The sequence below is a fragment of the Anabas testudineus genome, chromosome 7 (genome assembly GCF_900324465.2).
Source record: "Anabas testudineus chromosome 7, fAnaTes1.2, whole genome shotgun sequence".
NCBI classification, from domain to species: domain Eukaryota; kingdom Metazoa; phylum Chordata; class Actinopteri; order Anabantiformes; family Anabantidae; genus Anabas; species Anabas testudineus.
The window spans coordinates 12,668,413-12,687,208 of record NC_046616.1 but is presented as its reverse complement, the minus strand read 5'-3'; the positions used below and the strand labels follow the sequence as shown (position 1 = coordinate 12,687,208).

Here is an 18,796-nt window from a genome sequence, read left to right as displayed (position 1 = left end):
AAATGTGAAATGATTTAAATTAACGATACGTGGTTAATTATGTTAATTTACCAGGGATTTATGTGTTATACACGTGTAAGAGTTACTATTTAGATTTATATAGATAGAATACATAAATAAAAACATAGATACATAAATGTGTTGAGATGTTACTATGGTTACCAAGACTGTCCAAACACCACAGGAGCTGAAAAACAGAGCAGCTTCACTCACTGAGGATTTAATCTTTAAATTACTGCAAATAAACAGCATAATAAGGTAAGTTCTACATATATCTAAAATAAAACAGTGTTTAGTGCACGAAATCTCCTCATCAAGTGACTTGAGTCCCATTTTTCACCTAATAACAGTGAATTTGGCTGTACAGTAAGGATACTCCAACCCATTTGAAATGCACTTTGCTGAATTCATGTTCAGCAATACATTATATTTACATTTACATTTACATTTACATTTACATTTACATTTAGTCATTTGGGAGACTCGTCTATCAAAAAACAAAAAAATCTACATGCCTCATTCTGTCTTCTTTCAAAATAAGCATTTTTCAAACAATATGTTTGAGAAGTAAAATCTTATTAAATAGAGAGTATTTTATTGAATTGAGTTTTTTTCTATTCATAAGTTCAATTACATCAGTGATAATAATATTTAAAAATATTTTATATATCCAACATCAAATTAACCTATTATATTCTGCATAATGAGTACTTTGATACTTGAAACACATGTTGCTAACAATACTGTTGCTGTGTTGCTTCTCTTTAGCTCACTGCAAAAATGTACAAAGTGGATTTGCCTGTAGATCGGTCCACAGAAAAGGCTGTGGAGAGGCGAAGGACTGCAGAGAACGCACGCAAGGCCCGAATCTTCAACACCCGCCTCCGTGTGATGGGCCTCGATCTTGATGCACTGAATCAACAAGTCCAAGAGAGAAAACTTCAGCAACACACAGAGACACAGAGAGACAAAGCTTTCGGTAATCTATGGAGGCAGGAGGAGAAGCAGGGAGGGGTTAAAAATTGAATTAGCTGGAACTTAAAATCTTTATTAGCTCAGGTTACCAATACACTTTGTGATTGTTTTAGTTTTAGTGTTTCAAAATTTGTACAAAATTATTCATCCTGAGGTTTTTTCCATTTTCTTTCCTGTTGAAGAGTGTTTTAGGGAGTTTTTTTAATCCCATTCAAAGGTCTAAGGGTGATGTTGATGCACAGATTTTAAAGCCCACTGAGGTAAATTACTGTTTGACTGGATTTGATGTTTGTTTTTTTACTTACGTATTTTATTTACTATTACTAGTACTTAATTTGTATATAAATACTCTTTATACTATTTTTGTATTTTGTTCTTAGGTTTCTCATGCAAAAGAGATCTTGATCTCAATGAGACGTCCTGATTAAAAAAAGCTGAACAACCTGTGACAGTATTTATTTTCAATCTATTGCAGATAAGCTGAGAAAATATCATGATGACCTACTGCTGCAGCAAGACATAGATGAAAGAGAGAAGCGAGCAGCTTTGCACACTGACCTGACCCAGTACTGGGTCACTCATCAGCGTGCCCAGGACTCTCGTGATGCTGATCTACAGGATGACCTGAAGGGGGCAGTCACAATCACCATGCCAGAGGCTGAACTGGGGCCTGCCAGTATGCAAATCTTCCAGGTAGGCTCCTTTTGGCAGGCACGTCTGTAAAGTGGTGGAACAAAATTCACGAAATGTTTAAATACATAATCCTCTGAATTACCGTCTCCTTGTTTCATGTCCAGGGGGAGGGTATCGGAGCAGAGCAAATTAGGAGAGAACAAATGAAAAACACAGAACGAGATTTGCGAACACAGAAGGAAGACCAGGAGAGGAGGCACATGGCAATCAAGCATAGAGGTGAAAAGAGACAAACACAAGAACACACACAGGAACACACTTACAAACTTTATGCCATAGACTGTAAATCACACACATGCTTCATGCTTTTCTGCACAAACAATCACACACGTCTATGCACAGCCTTTATTGCCATGTGGCACTGATGGATGCTCATCCCAGAGAGCCGTTATGTATGAGTATGTCATTGAAGAGCTTTGAACAATGGGTAATGACCAATGCAAGTGCGAGAAACACACAGTAGGTGATTTACTATTTGTGCGTCACAGAGATGCTCCTGAGCAAAGAGCTGTTGAATCAGGACCTAAAGGGGGTTCAGCAAGCTGCCCTAGAGGACGAGTGTAAGAAGGCTGTTCGGATCGCGCTCGACAACTACAATCAAGCTCTGGTACAGTACACGCATGTGCGCACACAGATGGGCACACAGGCGCTCACACCCCACCTGCTGATGTAAAAACTCAAAGCAAAATCCAGTGGGGTTTGAAGCAGTCAAATAGTGTTCTCAGGTGGGATTTTGAAATTAAAATTGCTAATTGAAAATGTTAAGTGATGTGTGCAAACACTTGCTGCAAGAAGGCAGTCATCAAATTAGTTGGTTCCATGCAACATGGGTGGTTAAACCGCTTTGACATACATGTATGCTCTGTCTGTTTTTAAAAGCCCTCCTCTCATTTGCATGAATGCACTTGACTTGAGTCCTCCATTGGGAGGCATCATTATAAATCCTTCAGGTCGTGGTGTTTTTCACCAGTGTTTTTGCAGTTATGTGGTTTCTCTAATAACCACTCACATGCATGACGGATAAGCAAATGCAACTGACTGAATGGCTCTCAGGGGGACGTCCTTCAAACCGCTGTCTCTTGACTGCCCTGTACATTCAAAGTCACAGCCTATTAGAGGTTGTGTTTTAAAATTCCTGCCATTCTAATAGCTAGGGAAACAATCAATCAACTGTCCATGGATCAATGTTATGGCCTTGTCACTACCCACTCTCCACAGGCTGCAGAGCAGGCAGAGAAGCTGAAAGAGCAGCGCAGAAGCGAGGAAAGAGAAAATCTTGCCGAAATGTGGCACATACTGACGTCGGATATGATGACAGAGTCTACTGAGGCAGCAGAGAGAGCAGTGGAAGGAGGGAGGCCACCACTGGTGCTGACAGACAGATGGAAAGGCATGAGACCTGAGCAGCTAAGCGCCATTCACAGGGAACAAGAAACACAGCGCCTGCAGAGACAGGTACACCGTTTTATTTAAACTCAGTATCCTGCATAACAGTGCTATTCAGGTTTAGCATTTAGACATTTTTTGATTGTCTTCTTTAGAGACAACGTGAGGGCGAGAAGATTCAGGATGCAGCTTGGAACCTTCAGCTTCTGAAGCTGTCAAGAGAAGCAGAGGAGGAAGAGATGAGAGCAGCTGAGCTGAGGAGAGAGAGGAGGATTCAGATGGACCAATACAACATGCAGTTGGCCAGAGAGCAGAAGGCATAGTGAGCACTGCACACACATACTGTTAAGGCAATCGTCTACATATGATACGTATTTGTTCTGTAGGTAATCAAAAACTCTAATAATGTAAACTCACTGTTTGTTTTTCTTTGCCCCAGTCAGGAGTACCTGAACAAGAAACTATACACCAACAAACCCACCAAGGACTACTTTCATCAGTTCAACACTACCTCTCGCTGACTGCCAGGCCAGTCCTAATAAAATCTAGATTCAGGATTCAAGATTCAAAAAACTTCATTAATCCTAGAGGGAAATTGCTTTTTACCTCTACTGACTATGCAATGTGAGTTGAATCCTGATTAATCAATACTCACTGCTTCATTTTAAGTCATACATATGGATTGATTTTTGATATTGATGACAAAAAAGGGACCCTGTTTTTGGTACAGATTGATCCACGTACTTTATTTTTCAGTCATATCCAGTTACAGTGGTAAATTCATAATGCAGTTACAGTTATATTGGCCCCATATGTGGTACAAGTCAACGCCTGCCATTCACCGTTGATACATATAAATACCAATAGTGCACCCCACACTCCACAAAGAGGCACATCTACACCTCAGCATTGACACACACTCCCTTCCCATCCTTTCTCCCCTCTTCCCACCCCTGTTTTCGCTTCCCCTGTCGTCCTCTACCACTCAGCAAACCCGTCTGCTCTACTTTTCTGAGTTCCGAAGAAGCTTCTCTAAACAAACAAATTCACTTTTTATTAGGTTTTCGACTTTTAACTATAAAAAAAAAGGTTAAACAAGAGTGGAAAAGCAAAGGCTATTGTCCCCAGCTTTCCCCTTGACACATGAAAATCAAAAAGTGGCAGTCATGTGAGTATCTGTGTGTGTACACTCATTCCTCATTCAAAGCTAACATTTGCCCTGAACACTGACAAACACAGATGTTTAGCAGCAGATAGTCAAGTTAGAATATTGGCATATTTTGTGTCATTCATTGCTCCTGTATGAAAATAGATTTTGAAAAGCTTTTTTTGTCCTGAGTGTGTTTGTATAATCAACCACAGGGAGCTTATACACACTTACTTCAGTGACACTAGCCTTTTTGTCTGTCTGGTGATATTTGGCCAGTGTCAAGCTTTAATTAGAGTAGAGAGTACTGAGACAGCAACGTTGCATATAGGTACTCCCTGTGGTATGCACAAACTTGCTTGCTGCATCCCTGCCTCTCACAACTGCATCAGAAAACACCACAGATATTCACTGCACTGCAATGGATGATTATGGGAATGAACTCTGTTTTTGATTGAATGTAATTACTACTATCACTAAATGACACTAATGTACAATTTTTTGATTTTCAAATTTCAAAATGTTTCCAAACATCTACAGAACAATGTGGATTTTTTAGTTTAGTTTTTTTTTTTTGTTTGTTTTTTGGATAATTTTTTTATTTTTTCTTTCCTCAACTATGAGCTATTTTTGATAAAACAGCCAAATCTATCTGCATTTGTCAAAAACAGAAAATTTGAATTCATAGCAATAGTACAAAAAGAAAACTTACAACATTTTTCAAATGAAGTTAAGTGGTTTTAAACCTGCACATTTCTCACATTTTAATATCAAACATGGGTGAGTTCATCAAAACAATCTTGGAGGGTTGTATTTACATTCAGTGGAAAAAAGGTCTTTCCAGGTCATAACCACAATTATCTCTAAAGTACCTTGTAGCTTTGATTTCTTTTAAATCAGTAGCATGTAAATATAATGTCTGCCCAACTGTAAAAAGAATACATTCTCTGTGTTTGATGTCAATACCAGCTGTTTTCCTTTATTATACATTAACTGGCAATCTTTATGCCTGTCTGTGTTAGCAACTTGCATTGATGAAGGTCTGAAAATAAAACTCGAGTGATGAGTGTTGAGTGTTCAGCGCCCACGAGATTTCACTCTCTAATCTGTAAATATACATAAATACTGTTCCTCAAAGGTTATGTTGTATGAGATGGACAGGTATGAAAAAGATTGTTAATTAGAGACAACAATGTTTTTAATACGGTGTAGAAAGAGACAGAGACAGATACAGAAAGCTACACATAGGTCTCGACACAAAAATTACAATATCATTTCCAATAATGACATTACACTTCTGGTGGGAAGGCGAGAGAGTAATGACATCAATCTGGTGCTATATGCAGACCCAGCAGGCACAGGAAATTAGAAGGATCATGTACATATCTATAATACTGTATTATGGCTAAATAGATAGATGTAGACGCAGCTATATACACCAGATGCTACTCAGCATTTTCACAGCAAGTTCCCCTCAATGCATCCAATGTTATTTATCGTAAGAAACTTGGCTTCACTTAGTTTCAATGAAAACATCTATGAAATATGTCAATAAAGAGAAGTCATGAGTTTTGTGTAAATAGTGTAGAAAACAATATAAAAATAATGATAAAAATTGAAATGGCAAGTAACAAAAAAAGGGTGTATTTGTGTTTTCAAGCACATTTGTAAAAAAATGTATGTGTAATTGGCAAATACAATCTGAGACATCAAATGGCATTGGACATATAAAATAATGCGTGAATAATTATGAAACATGATAAATATCTAAGTTTCAAAACTTGTTACAGCAGCAGTTGCTGTCTGATACCCCACATCAAGCTCTACCATCATTCTCCTCCTTCAACTCTGCATGTCAACCAAAGCAAACCACAGTCCCCTTGATATTCTTAAATGTACACAACTCTGTCTTTGTCTTTCTACAGAGTCGTTTACTCATCACAGCAAGAGAAGAAAGGCTGAGAAATTAATATTAGATTTGTTGTAAGCAACACATAAAGTAAAGAAGGGTATAGGGGGTCAAAGGGCATCTTCGTGTCAGTCAAAACTTGTATCAATATGTCTACTAGTTTGGACACTCCTTTGGTCAAAATAGTCCAGTCGATCAGATGACTGCCAGGGGCATCTGAATAGTCAATAGATTGATTGTGTATTAGTCGTCAAACTACAGATCAACAAGTCGGTAGGGAACAGGAGCGTATGGGCACGTATGTGTTGTCATGTTTTGGTCTGATGGTCCCCAGTGGATGTGTGGGGGTTAATCGAGGATGGTGACCGAGTTGGGCAAGCCATTAGTGGCTGGGGAGACAGTGGTGGGGTTGAGTGGTGAGTTGTCTGGCAGGCCCTCGCTAGGCCGACTGAACTGGCTGACCAGAGACTCATCCATGTTGAGCTCTGTGGTTATGGCACTGCTGCCGTTGAAGTCCAGGTTGTCCACACTGCACAGCTTGCTCTCCTCGCACAAAGATGGTTGACTGGCCGTGCGCTTCTCCTCAAGGTCACTGAAGTATGTGAGAGCACAGGAGAGATAAAAAGCAACATATGTTAATAGAAGGCATGTATAAAACTGTATGCGTGCACGTGCATTCTGAAAATACTGGAACTGCGAGATTAGTAAGTTTATCTAATAATTATTAAGGGCTATAATAATAATCATTATTGGGATTGGTATGGAGAAGTGGATTAGGGACAGCAAGTCACATCACAGCATACCTTTCTAGAGATCTGCAAAGCAGGAGCAGGCATTAGGGAGAAGAGGGACAGGAAAAGGGTTAGTGCCAGTGCAGCAGGGAATCAGGCCTGTGTTCGGGGTTAGGATTCAAATCATCTATAGAAACATAATGCAACATTCAACAAAATGATGTGTATTCAGATGACAAACCTGTACTCTCCAAAGGTCTCATCTTTCATCGGTCGTGCTTCAGAGTCCATTGGCCCATCTTCTTTATCTTTCACTGTGGGTAGAGATGATTGCATTTTACTATCAGTCTGATCTCAACCATATTGCTATCTCTAAGCCACTGTCTCAGACACTGATAATGACATCCTGTCAGACAGCAAGATAACACCAAGCTTATGTAAGTGGAACTAAATAGTCTCACTGCCTGTAAACACAATCTGTTATAGTTTGCTTATAGTGGATCTTGACTTAATTCCTCATCTGTCTCTCAGTGTAATAACTAGCACTGTGAACATATTACAAATTATTAATTGTTCAGATGTAGGATCCTGGTGGTATGGTCAGATGTATTATTCAATTAGTCCTTGCTGTTAGAGCAGGCAAAGGCAGTCACCCATTTCTTCCTTGTGTGAAGGAATGAAAGGAGCAGTCACAGTGGGCCAGCAGGTTACAGTTCCTCCGGTTTATCATATATTATTTCACAGTTCTTTTGAAGGCAGAATTTTTTACATGATGTTAAAGTAAGGAAATGCAAAGTTAAAGGTTTGTTGCACTACATGCTTGATGTAAAGGCTGCTTAGGAGAATGCTGACCAAGTTATATCAGCCAATTGTTTGGTGTTGGAACCACTAAAAGGATTACAGAAAGATGTTTGGGGAGCATTTTAAACATGGTGCAATCCTAGTCTTCTTTTCCAGTCAGTATAATCTTGTTTACTGTGGTCCATTCCTGTAACTCTTTTTTCTACAGCAGTGTCATTTTCACTATCAGACAGCTTTATGGCTCCAGACTGGCCAATGTGACCCACAAGGCTTTTATATGTGTTTCACAGCAATTCTCCCACACTGTGCTGTTTACACACAGGCTTTGAAGGAGAAACAAATATAGCACATTTCTACAAAAAGCTGCTCAAGGCCTCATAGATTCAGCAATACTACAGTGATCATTTTTAACATGTCCTTACTGGCAAATGCCACAAAACTGTGGCCTGCACTTGCCTGAATATTTTCCCCCTTTGCTCCTCTTAATGAAGCAGAGGATTAGCAGTATCAGTAGCAGCAGGACGACGGCACTGACAACGCCAATGAACCAGCCCTGTGTTGCAAAACTTGGCTGCATCTCCGTCACTTCTTTGGATGGAGAAAGAGGAGATGGAAAGAAAAGAGAAAGGTGTGTTGTAATAGTGAAAGATGATGAATAAAGGTAGGAGAAACAAGATAAAAGAGGCGGTTGAAAGTATAGCATTAGTACAGCAAATACAGCAAGAGACACAGCATTGGGTATTCTGAGGGGTTGCCATTTCACCAGGGAAGCAAAGAAGAAAGCAAAATACCACAAACAAACAAAGTAATAGATCCTTTCATATGGATAACCAATCTCTTTTTTCACAAAAGGCAGAAGAAGAAACTGCAAGACATTCTCTGTAGGATCAGGCTTTTATATTTAGATGTGGGAAGTTTAGAGGATGGAGCAGAGAAGATGAAAGAAAACAGGATAAATGAAGGTAGAACACTCTCAGTACCTGTCCCTTCTGTCTTTATTTCAGTCTCCCAGAAGGTGGTGTTGCTGTAGGTGAAGAGTAGACGATAATGAGAGCCAGGAGTCAAGCCCTGAAGCTGGTAGAAAGACTGAGAGGAGTCCACCTTCTCCGTCTTCTTCCATTTACTGCCATCTGCAGAAGCACATAAACCTCAGTGTCTTTTTTGTTGTTCAGATTTGTTCAAGCAACTAACTGCAATTAGACTTCCCTCATGCATATATTGGTGTAGCTGTTATACCATTTTTGTTGAGGTAGTGGATCTGGAAGCTAACATTTCTATGTCTCTTCTTGGCCACCCAGCTGAGGTTAACTGACTTTTCCCCGATAGACAGGGTGAAGTTGACAGGAGGTGCTGAAATGAATTCAGACAGAAGAACCAAATTCATGATCTAATACAATTTGGTCACTTCTATGCCACAATTCATGACTACAAAGAGAATGGTAAACTGGCTTTTTACCTCCGTCCAGTGTGGTGGCGCCCTCCTTCATGATGGGCTCTCCGTCCCCAGCAGCAGTGCGCCCCCTCAGGTAGAAGCGGTAGTGGTTGTGACGGTCCAAGTTCCTTAAGGTGATGTGGGCGACTGTGGGATCGTCTATTGTCTCTACCTGCATGGGGCTGTCATCACTCTCCACAACTGACCACAGCACAGCCAGCAACAACAACACAGCAACACTCAATCACTACTTGATCATTAATGCATCGTTCACGGTGACGTGACTGACTCATTAGGCGGCTATGGTTTGACATTTTTCAGGTGTTATTGATTTAGCTGGAAAGGTATTGTGGGAGATCATTTACATGTCAGATTTGTCATGTGTCGTGTCTCTGATGCAGCACAGAATTAAAAAAGGGCATGTTCTGTATATGTGCAGGATGGAAATAGATTAAATGCAAATGATGCTCACTCTGTTGGTACTGCAGTAGATAGCCAATGAGGACTCCATTGGGCTCCCCAGGAGCTGCCCAGCGTAGAATCATTTCTGTCTCTGATGGGCTGTCCAGCATCAAGTTCATGGGAGGCCCAGGAACTAGCAACAGTACAAACAAGCTTTGACTAAAATGCTTTAGGCTTAAAAGACATTATTATACTATTTTGACACTTTCCCAAATATCTCTTTTCCCCGTCTTTCTCATTCTTACCTCCCTCGTCCGTTTTGAAAGACAACGGCTCAGAGTTGGGTCCCTCTCCCTTGCTGTTGAATACTTTAATGGTCAGGACATAGTGGGAGTACGGTCTGAGATTGCTGATCACTTTCTTCTCCTCGTTGGCCCCAGTCCACACTACCACGGTACTTTCTGACTCAGCAGTCCTCCGTCCTCGATGGTGGTCCCTGGAGCCAAGCCTGGTCAAGTAGATCTAAAACCACAAAATCAATCACAGGAAGCACAAAATAGAGAAACCTTTCATACACTTATACTACCAATTCTGTTTGTTTTATGACTGTGTTGTGCAGTCACTCTTGTGGCAACATTTAAATCAGGTTTTCTAAGGGCAGGTTGAAAGGCATGAAGTGTAGCTTGAATGTTGGATGGAAGGTGCACCAAACACAAGAGTGGAAAGATAAAAAGTGTGATACATTGTGAAGGTGAGACCATCTAAAATAAAAAAGCTTCTATTCTTCACAACCTTGAGACTAAAGAGTATTCTGAAGCCCTTGCTGCAAACCAAAAATCTGTATTATTCATGAGGACAGGGGCTGAATATGTTGGGACAAACATCAGAAGAGATAAAGGATTTTATACTACCTTGTATCCTAGCAGGTGTCCTCTGACTGTCTCCCTTTCTACTGCTGCCCAGGTCACTTTGATGCTAGTGCTGTTAATTAGTAAAACACCCACATCCATCGGAGCCTCCAAAGGAACTGAAAGACAGCGGCAGACAACAAAGTGATAGGTGACAAAGAATACCAAGTAGAAATAATCCCAGTATAAAGAAAAGCTGGAAGTGTGAGGAGCAACCATTTCTTAAATATTTTACCATCTTCTCCTGAGTAGCCAATGACTGGGTCTGGTTCAGGTCCCTCTCCTTTCTTATTGACAGCCTGAACTTTGATCTCAAAGGCAGAGAAGTTACCAACATCATCGACAACTACCGGTGGTTCCGTTGTGTAGTCAGTGTGCCAGTTGGGCCCACTACCCACCACTTTCCTCCACATCACTTTGTACTTGAAGTCAGGTCCATTAAAGTTCTGCTTTTCCATTTCCTGCAACGATGGGAACACAACCAATTATTCACCTTTTAAAAAAATGCTTATAGTAGCATAAAATAGTTTCTCATTCAGGTTAACAGCTGTACCTTCCAAGTGATGACCAGAGTGCCTGGATCTGTGGACTCACTCCTAACATCTTCAGGGTTATTGTCTGGTGCTGTGATTGTAAGAAAAGGTCAGCGTTATACTGTTAAAAAAGTACTGTGACAATGAAAACATGCTGTTACACAACACCGTCTCTTACCTTCAGCGTGGGTGCTGTGGATTTCTGATGGTTTACTGGGATCACTCTTGCCCACTTCATTGATAGCAATGACCCGGAAACGGTAGGACATGTTGGGCCACAGAGGGAGGGCAGCATACTCCTTGTTCCCGCTTACTGTCAACAGCTGTTCCCAGCCCCTGTCCTTCAAACCTTGGTCCTCAAACTCAATGACATACTCTGTAGAGACAGAGGCAAGAAGTGATGGAGAATGACAGGAGGTAAACAATAAGGAAGCAACAGAAACATACAGTAAATAAACACACAGTGGAAATAAAATCAATTTGGGTCTTATAAAAGTCTGATGTTGCAGATTAGATAATAATGTTGTTTAAGTAATGAAAACAGAGAAACCATTTACTCTGCCAGAAGAAGACAAATGATAAAAGCTTGTTGCTCTGAGTACAGCAATAGAACAAAGTGAAACATTTTGTGTTTGTATTTGTGTGTCTGTGTCAGTGTAGATCCTCAGTGGCACTGGTGAAAATGTTAGAGTCATAGCAGGGAAAGTGATAAATTATGTATGTATGTGAGAGGGTGTGTGGGTTTGTCTGTACTGAACCTAGCACGGGGCTGTTGTGGTCATCTCCAGGAGTCCAGTTGAGAGTGACTGCTCGGTGCCTAGGATCAGTGATCTGGAGCAGAATAGGAGGGTCCGGACGATCTGGGCGGCACAGCAATAATATCATTATGACAACTACCTGCACACTGCACACCCATACCTCACATAAAAATAATGATTATTAATAAGGACTTTATTAGAAATGTGTACTCTTGCTGGTACAATTGCGGTATGATCAACGATCTTACCATATAAAGTGAGGGTACCACTGGCTTCAGCCATGTCCAGCTTAGTGATGACCTGACAGGTGTACACACCTTCATCATCTGGTTTGACGTTAGCTATTATCAGGTCTGGTCCTTCAAATGTGTATCTGAGGATAAACAGTACAGTGATCATTGTTATCCTTTTTTCCAGTTATTATTATGAGCATTACCTCTCTGCCTCATACTCACCATAAAGATGTATTTAAATAATATCAATCAAACAAATGCAAAAAACAAACAGAAACTAATGTAATAACATTATATCTGTTAGATTTAATATTCTCCTCGTTATTTTCAGTTCTCGGATGGATAGAATTGAGTCTTACTTTTCATCACTGCTGGACTCAAACAGCTTCTGGTTGTCCTTTCTCCACTGAATGAGCGGAGACTCAAGTTTGGGGTCAACTAAGGCCAGACAAGTGAAGATTGCTGTGTTTCCAGGCTGCACTTTTAGAGCTTGTGGAGGTGACAGGATCACTGTTCTGTCTGGAGGAGAAAGCAAGGAGACATTCAATGCTGAGGCAAACTGCTAGAGGTGCAAATAACATCAGTTGCTAAGGGACACGCTGGGTATGTGTGAGTGTGTGTGTGTGTCTCACTCACTGAGCACTTCCAGCTCTGCACTGATTGACAAGTTGGTGTTCTGTACAGAGCAGGTGTAGAAACCCTCATCGTCGTGAGTGACATTGGAGATCTCCAGCCCACCATTAGTGAGCAGGTTAACTCTGGGATCTGCCAGAAGGGTGGAGTAGCCGTTGTTCATCCTGGAAAGAAAAGAAAAAAACACACAAATAACAATTTTCAGCTGCTGAAATCCACTCCTTTATTTACTATTTTCCCATTTTCCCAAAAGCAACAGAGCTTGGTTGGATACTTGCCACAATGAGAAAATACACTGTCACAGTCCAGATGTAACAGCATTTGGCTTGTAATTTATGCATATAAAGAGCTACCCACGCAATAATATCACCTCTGTGAAATCTGTTAATATGAAATCTCCAGACAATAAACTAGAATACAAAATGCAGCACAATACAAGGCCCATAGTCACAGTCCTCACCATTTGACTTGAGGTTTAGGAGAACCAAAGGTCTCACACTCCAGTAAAGCCTTCTGACCCTCTGCAAATGTGTATGTATTACCATCCTCAGTAAGGATCTGTGGAGGCAGCTCTGGAACAACAGACAGACAAAAATGAGGCAGACACAGACTCACACACAAAACTCTGTTTAAGTGTTGTGCAAAAAAAAAAAAAAAAAGACAAAAAAAGAAACAACACTCACCAACAACATAGACGTTGGTGTTGGTAAGGATGGTTCCATGCTTGTTGGAGGCCCGGCACTGGTAGATGGCAGTGTCTTTAAACTTAACTTCATTTAGGATTAGAGATCCACTAGCTGTCAGAGTATGTCTAGATTCCTTTTCTGTTGCTGTTTAAAAGTACACATGGTCAGCACACTCACTGCACCCATATTGTGTTAAGTTTAAGTCTACAGGTAGAGGTGCCTACGAACCTGGAAGGGGGAGCCCATTGACGGTCCAGCTGATGGTAGGAGTGGGGATGCCATCAGCCTGACAGTCCAGTCTGACAGTTTCACCTGGGGCATACAGCTGACTGACCGGCTCCTTCAGCCAGTAAGGAGCAGCTTCAAGGGTCAGAATATGTATGCAGTACCGTGTGTTAGTACTTGGACTAATAGGTTTAGATTAAATCATACACATTACCAAACTCTCAGAAATCAAGCAAAGTATTCCCAAACCACATGTTTTTAGTTGCATATCCTCATTTCTACTACAGGGTGAATTACTTCCACACAGACTGGAGGGTATTGTAATTTTCTTTATTTCAACTTAGCTTAGCAGAGCTATAGAAACTGATACTACACTTAATTTGACGCCAACTTTTCTTGTGTTTTCTTATCTCTGTATCAGTTCCATTAAAATACTAAGATAAAAGATTAAGATTAAATTCTTGTACATATACACGTTTTAATTATATATGTTTAAATATGTATAAATTGACATCTTCAAAATAAATGAAAAAATAAGGTTATATATGTTTATATGATGTACCTTCAACAATCACAGTATATGTGTGGGTGATCTTCCCTTGAGAGTTGTTAGCTCTACACTGGTACTCGCCCGCGTCACTTTCTGAAATATTATTAAAGCGCAGGCGACGGTCAAACATGTCTTTAGTAGTCCGAGATTCGAACAGCTCGCCGTCCTTCCTAAGCCACATCACATCTGGAGTTGGACTGAACAGAAGAAAGGAAAGAGGGACAGGATTAGCAAGAATAGGAAAAATGAGTCGTGAGGGGTGCAAATGACAGAGAGTGGAGAGAACGAGTAGTGGGATGTGATGGGTGAAAGGGAGAGGAAGTGGGCAAAAAATGAACATGAAAATGAGAAGACAACACAAAGCAGAGTTAGCAGCAGACAGCAAATGATAGATAACAAAATGAAGAGAGTGTAGGGCGGTGGGAGGATCAGAGAGAGATGGATGAGATGCAGGTAAGATTGATCATAAGAAGCAGTTAAAGTTTTCTGATTGATGGGGCCATGAATATGCACGTATGCACACACAGACACTCACAGGCCTTGGACAATGCACTCAAGCTCCACAGTCTGGCCCCTGAGGACATGGTAAGTGCTTTGGGTTGAAGAAGGTCTCATCATCTGGGGCCTCTTGTTCCGTACTACTGAGTTGGCTGGAGAAAGAAAGGTGGAAACACAAACTTCTGTCTTTGAAAGATTCATGCATATGTATGGCTGATTTCAGATTGCTATGCTGCTGACACAGCACCCCCTTTATAGACTCTGACTCACACATACACAGAGATGCACATAAATGTAGGGTATGGATTACAGATTTTCTACAGACACACAGAGGTCTCATGTTAACATGTGTTCATCTTTCTGACCTGTAGTTGGGCCACAGATGCTGGCAGCCACATCTCAGTGTGAGCTGCATCTCATTACCACTGGGCTGAGGAGGTGATGGGCCCCCTGCCAGCTCTGGGACTGTCTACTGGATACGGTCACTGCTTTGGTCAGCACAACATGCCACCACATGGTGGTAAGTTGACTTTGGCGGACTGTAGTGGTTCTCACAAATAGTGAGGCTCACTATTTATCTGCCTGCGTGTGCTAATGTGACATATACATTTGTATATTACTATTACAGCTGTGCACACTGACAGCATGCTCTTGTACTCAAAGTCTCACTTTGTCTAACCACAGTTTTACAGAGCTGCTAATGTGGCAGCTGACTCTCAGTCCTCTTTAACATTTCATTGAAAGAACTTCACATTCCTGTTGACAGCACATTGCGTCAAATGGTTCTGGAAAAAGTTGCTGCAGATGAATTTTTTAATGTAATGTAATTTGTCAATTCTATGAGCACCACAGAGACTCCTTTCACCTTTATCTAGTCTCTAATGGCAAGTATCATGACCTATACACACAGATTTCATTGGTTTGTACATCAAATAAATATATTGTTCGCTTTAAGGAGAGGAACCCAGTTCAATTAGGTTTATATTATTTGAAGGCAAAGATCCAGAGCAGAACTCACAGGGCGTGACAGTGAGAGTGATGGGTTCCTTTGCCAGAATGGTGCGTGTTGCCAGGTACTGGACGTTGCAGGTGTAGTCGTTTCTGCTGTCCTCAGGTGTCAAATGGGCAAAGTATAGGTTACCATCTTTCCCCACCACCACGCGCTGATTAAGCTGGATATGATGCAGCCCTACGGAGAGAAGGAGAGAAGAGGCGAGAATGAGAGAGAAAATGATGACAGCAGCGGAAAAAATGAGAAACAAGGAGACAGAGGAGCTCAACAGTAGAATAAAACAGTGAGAGGAAGTGGCAGAGGAAAGCATAGAGATAATAAACTACCTCTAAGTCTAAGTGGCAGATTTATTTAGGAGACAAGAAAGATGTAATGGAAAGGAGAGATGGAGAGGTAATGCACTCACTCGAATCCATCCAGTGAATGATAGGCTCCATAGAGCTCTGTGGGGGGTTGCACTTTAGAACAATGCTGCTTCCCTGTTCAGACTTCACAGTAACCTTTTTTTCTTTCTGCTGCAATGGGGGAACTAAAAGGAAGCACGCAAAGGAAAAACAGACACTTGTTAGTACACAGGTGAGGCACAAACACCTGCACACACCTTTACCGCGTTACGTAAAGACTTCCCGAGGTGATCCACGTCAAGCTTCGATTGAAATGCACAATATAGGGAGTAGGGTTTTGGAAAGAGTTGTTGCAGGTAACTTTAAACGATTCGGCTGCGACAGAATAAACAAAGGAGCGTTATTTATACATTTCTTGAAGATTTTAGAAGTGTCTCCACCAGGTTGTCTTTTGTCTAGCAAAAGTAGAGTGACATGATTTGTGAGTCATATGTGTCTGCTCCCCCAATCCTCCCCTCTGCCCATTGTTGATAACCCCACAGGAGCTACTGAAGAGTGCTTCACATGACATCAACTCAAGAGCGTTTCTGGGGAAACCGTTGTCAGGGAAACTGAAGGAAGAAGGTCGCCCAGGAGAGAGCCAGTCACACAGGTGGAAGGATACACAGAGGTGCTCTTTACTTTTGCCCACAGGCCCATGTGTCTATGTGTGCATGTGTGTACATGACTATATGTTGATTACCATGTTATTGCTTGTGATTATCTTCTGGGTGGCTGTGCTCAGAGCTCTCAGTATGAGCCACCATCTGCTTACAAATGAACTCTCTATAAAGCACAGCAAGAAAAAGATTTATACGCCGGCTTCAGTCACAGTTTGTAAATCACTGTGTTATTGCTGATAAAACTGACAACAACACAACTCGCTTCTAATCCGGACCTTGAAGACTTCTACAGGTGGGCTAACACTGAAACTGACATTACTAAAAGACACATAACCCCTTTATTGTGATACCGATTCAGATCAAAGGATTTTTAATTTGATTGATCGTGTAGATAAAACTGTGATTTTCTCTGTAAAATAAAAGTAAATGATTATGAATCAGCAACATGACATGAACATGACTGAATTAAAATATTTATATGATCAGCTGTCAAAATGTAATGACTCTGTCTCAATCACTGATCAGTTATTGAGATTACTCCACGATCAGCGTGCTCTTACCATCAGTGCTGAGTGTGGCCTCATTAGACACGGCTGTCCCGAGTTCATTGAACGCGTAGCAGACATATTTGCCTTGGTACTGCTTCAGGGTGTCCATAGTATTACTGAGTGTGTAGAATGCAAATGAGCCAGTGAGTTCGGTAACCTTCAGCTCTGGGTCGGAGCCTGGGTCAAATTCTTCTCCGTCCTTTGTCCATCGAAAACTAGAGCAAAGAAAAAAAAAAGGAATCAGCAATATTTATTCAAGTATCAAATGATAAAAAAATCCACAACCTTTTAAAGTAGTTTGTAATGCAAGACGTCCTTATATGTCACTGAAATTGAGGATACAAATTAATTGCTGCAAAATTTACACAAGATGCCCCGGTGGGACTCATAAGCTTGTGCTGTATAATTGTCATATTCATCTTTTTCTTGGCAACTGCAGCAGGTTTCCACTTCAGAGAAGCTAAGATACTGTGAAAAGATTGCTCGGGGGCTTAATGACATTTATCCCCTGTTGAAATGAGAAGTCTGACTAGGAGAAGTTGTGCTCTCATGTAGTACTAATATGTACATGTAAGCTGAACAAGGAGAGGGAAGGTCACTGTTCTCAGCTGTAACCAGCGTCTAGTCTTTTCCCTGACCACTATAATATTTCAGACTTTTTCTGTGCATGTTTGTGCTGACTGACCTGGGTGGAGGGTTGCCAGAGGCTTCACAGCTCATGACAAGGTCTTCAACACTAAAGACGGTGACAGACTCTGGATGTGTGGTGATGATTGGAGGCCTCTTGACTGCAAGGATCAAAAACAGCCATCATAACACCAACCAAAATACGCAATATACTTACACATACTGAGTGCTGCAGTCTTTACCCTGCTGCATTCACGTGACCTGCTTTCATGCTGCATGCAGGTGTAAAAACTAAAAACAACTATACTGTAGCACCCCATTGTCTCACACACAACCCTATGTTTTTTTTTTATAAAAGCTTAACAAACCTGGAATAACCTGGAGATACCACTCATTTTCATAGTTTAACAGAAGCTGATGAATAGATTCAGTCAATATCACTTAAAAAGGCTCCCCAGAGAAAGACATGAAATGTAGGACGAGGAAAAGAGTGAGAGGAAAAGAGCAGGCAGGGAAAATGGGCTGAGAGGAGAGGAAATTGATACAGCATAATGTAAGACGGAGAACTCATATAAAAGAGATATATGGCACAGTGCTCCCCGTGAGACTGAGCGATATGGAGGGAAAGAGTCTGGTGGGAAATGAAGCAAGGCTTTTGAAGTAAAAAGTAAAGACCACCAAAAGGTGTTTCTCTTTCCCTGTCACCCCTGTCTATGACAGCCATAAAGCAATGCCTCGATAAGAGCCTCGTGAAAAACAGCAACGCAACAATTCTTCCACATGCTTTATGAGCCGTGTTTTATTTTGAGGTTCTGCTTTTCAAACCTTGCAGATGGAAATTTCAGACAGAAAATCCTTTTAGTGGAGTGTTTAATTAGAGTTTAAGGGAAACAAACAGCCCAAATCAGAGATTAATTTGCATTGTGGAGGTAAGTGGGTAAAAGAAGGAATAAGATGGAGGGGAGATGTGGGAGATGAGAAGAAAGGTGACGGAGCTAGAGAGGTGGGCAGACAGGGGAGACAGATGGATATTCAGCAAAGAGAGCCACATGCAGGGGTACAGAAAAACTGGAGAAGAGGGAGAACAAAACAAACAAAGGGTA

General features: G+C 41.1%; 2 protein-coding genes across 9 annotated transcripts in view; one reads left to right on the top strand and one right to left on the bottom strand.

The window, feature by feature from the left end:
* The first annotated feature begins 173 nt into the window (after positions 1–173).
* ribc1 (RIB43A domain with coiled-coils 1) lies at positions 174–8,242 on the top strand. Of its 4 annotated transcripts, XR_003299316.1 has the most exons (9): positions 174–258; positions 806–979; positions 1,451–1,668; positions 1,773–1,887; positions 2,157–2,275; positions 2,887–3,123; positions 3,210–3,376; positions 3,494–3,678; positions 8,137–8,242. XR_003299316.1 is itself a non-coding variant. In XM_026368884.1 (7 exons), the coding sequence occupies exons 1-7, from the start codon at positions 781–783 to the stop codon at positions 3,573–3,575; spliced, it is 1,137 nt and encodes a 378-aa protein (XP_026224669.1). In that variant the 5' UTR covers positions 717–780; the 3' UTR covers positions 3,576–5,018. The 4 variants fall into 4 exon arrangements, 1 of the variants encoding a protein (XP_026224669.1); XR_003299314.1 differs by lacking the exon at positions 174–258 and having other exon boundaries at positions 717–979; XR_003299315.1 differs by lacking the exon at positions 174–258 and having other exon boundaries at positions 717–979; positions 8,134–8,153.
* Positions 4,845–18,796, bottom strand: part of l1cama (L1 cell adhesion molecule, paralog a) — a 36,367-nt gene continuing 22,415 nt past the window's right edge. For 2 of the 5 annotated variants that reach the window (XM_026368878.1, XM_026368880.1), the window contains 26 exons: positions 17,752–17,854; positions 17,079–17,281; positions 15,919–16,041; positions 15,519–15,689; positions 14,538–14,652; positions 14,015–14,199; positions 13,456–13,587; positions 13,225–13,371; positions 13,002–13,113; positions 12,545–12,705; positions 12,268–12,427; positions 11,924–12,048; positions 11,676–11,777; positions 11,096–11,293; positions 10,938–11,008; positions 10,620–10,845; positions 10,388–10,503; positions 9,782–9,998; positions 9,547–9,669; positions 9,099–9,275; positions 8,879–8,992; positions 8,623–8,772; positions 8,099–8,230; positions 7,083–7,155; positions 6,914–6,925; positions 4,845–6,702 (listed from right to left, as the gene is read on the bottom strand). In XM_026368878.1, the coding sequence (XP_026224663.1) occupies positions 6,459–6,702; positions 6,914–6,925; positions 7,083–7,155; positions 8,099–8,230; positions 8,623–8,772; positions 8,879–8,992; positions 9,099–9,275; positions 9,547–9,669; positions 9,782–9,998; positions 10,388–10,503; positions 10,620–10,845; positions 10,938–11,008; positions 11,096–11,293; positions 11,676–11,777; positions 11,924–12,048; positions 12,268–12,427; positions 12,545–12,705; positions 13,002–13,113; positions 13,225–13,371; positions 13,456–13,587; positions 14,015–14,199; positions 14,538–14,652; positions 15,519–15,689; positions 15,919–16,041; positions 17,079–17,281; positions 17,752–17,854 (3,692 nt within the window). In that variant the 3' untranslated portion in view covers positions 4,845–6,458. The remainder of the gene's footprint in view (positions 6,703–6,913; positions 6,926–7,082; positions 7,156–8,098; positions 8,231–8,622; positions 8,773–8,878; positions 8,993–9,098; positions 9,276–9,546; positions 9,670–9,781; positions 9,999–10,387; positions 10,504–10,619; positions 10,846–10,937; positions 11,009–11,095; positions 11,294–11,675; positions 11,778–11,923; positions 12,049–12,267; positions 12,428–12,544; positions 12,706–13,001; positions 13,114–13,224; positions 13,372–13,455; positions 13,588–14,014; positions 14,200–14,537; positions 14,653–15,518; positions 15,690–15,918; positions 16,042–17,078; positions 17,282–17,751; positions 17,855–18,796) is intronic. The other 3 variants (XM_026368881.1, XM_026368879.1, XM_026368882.1) reach the window with 3 other exon arrangements.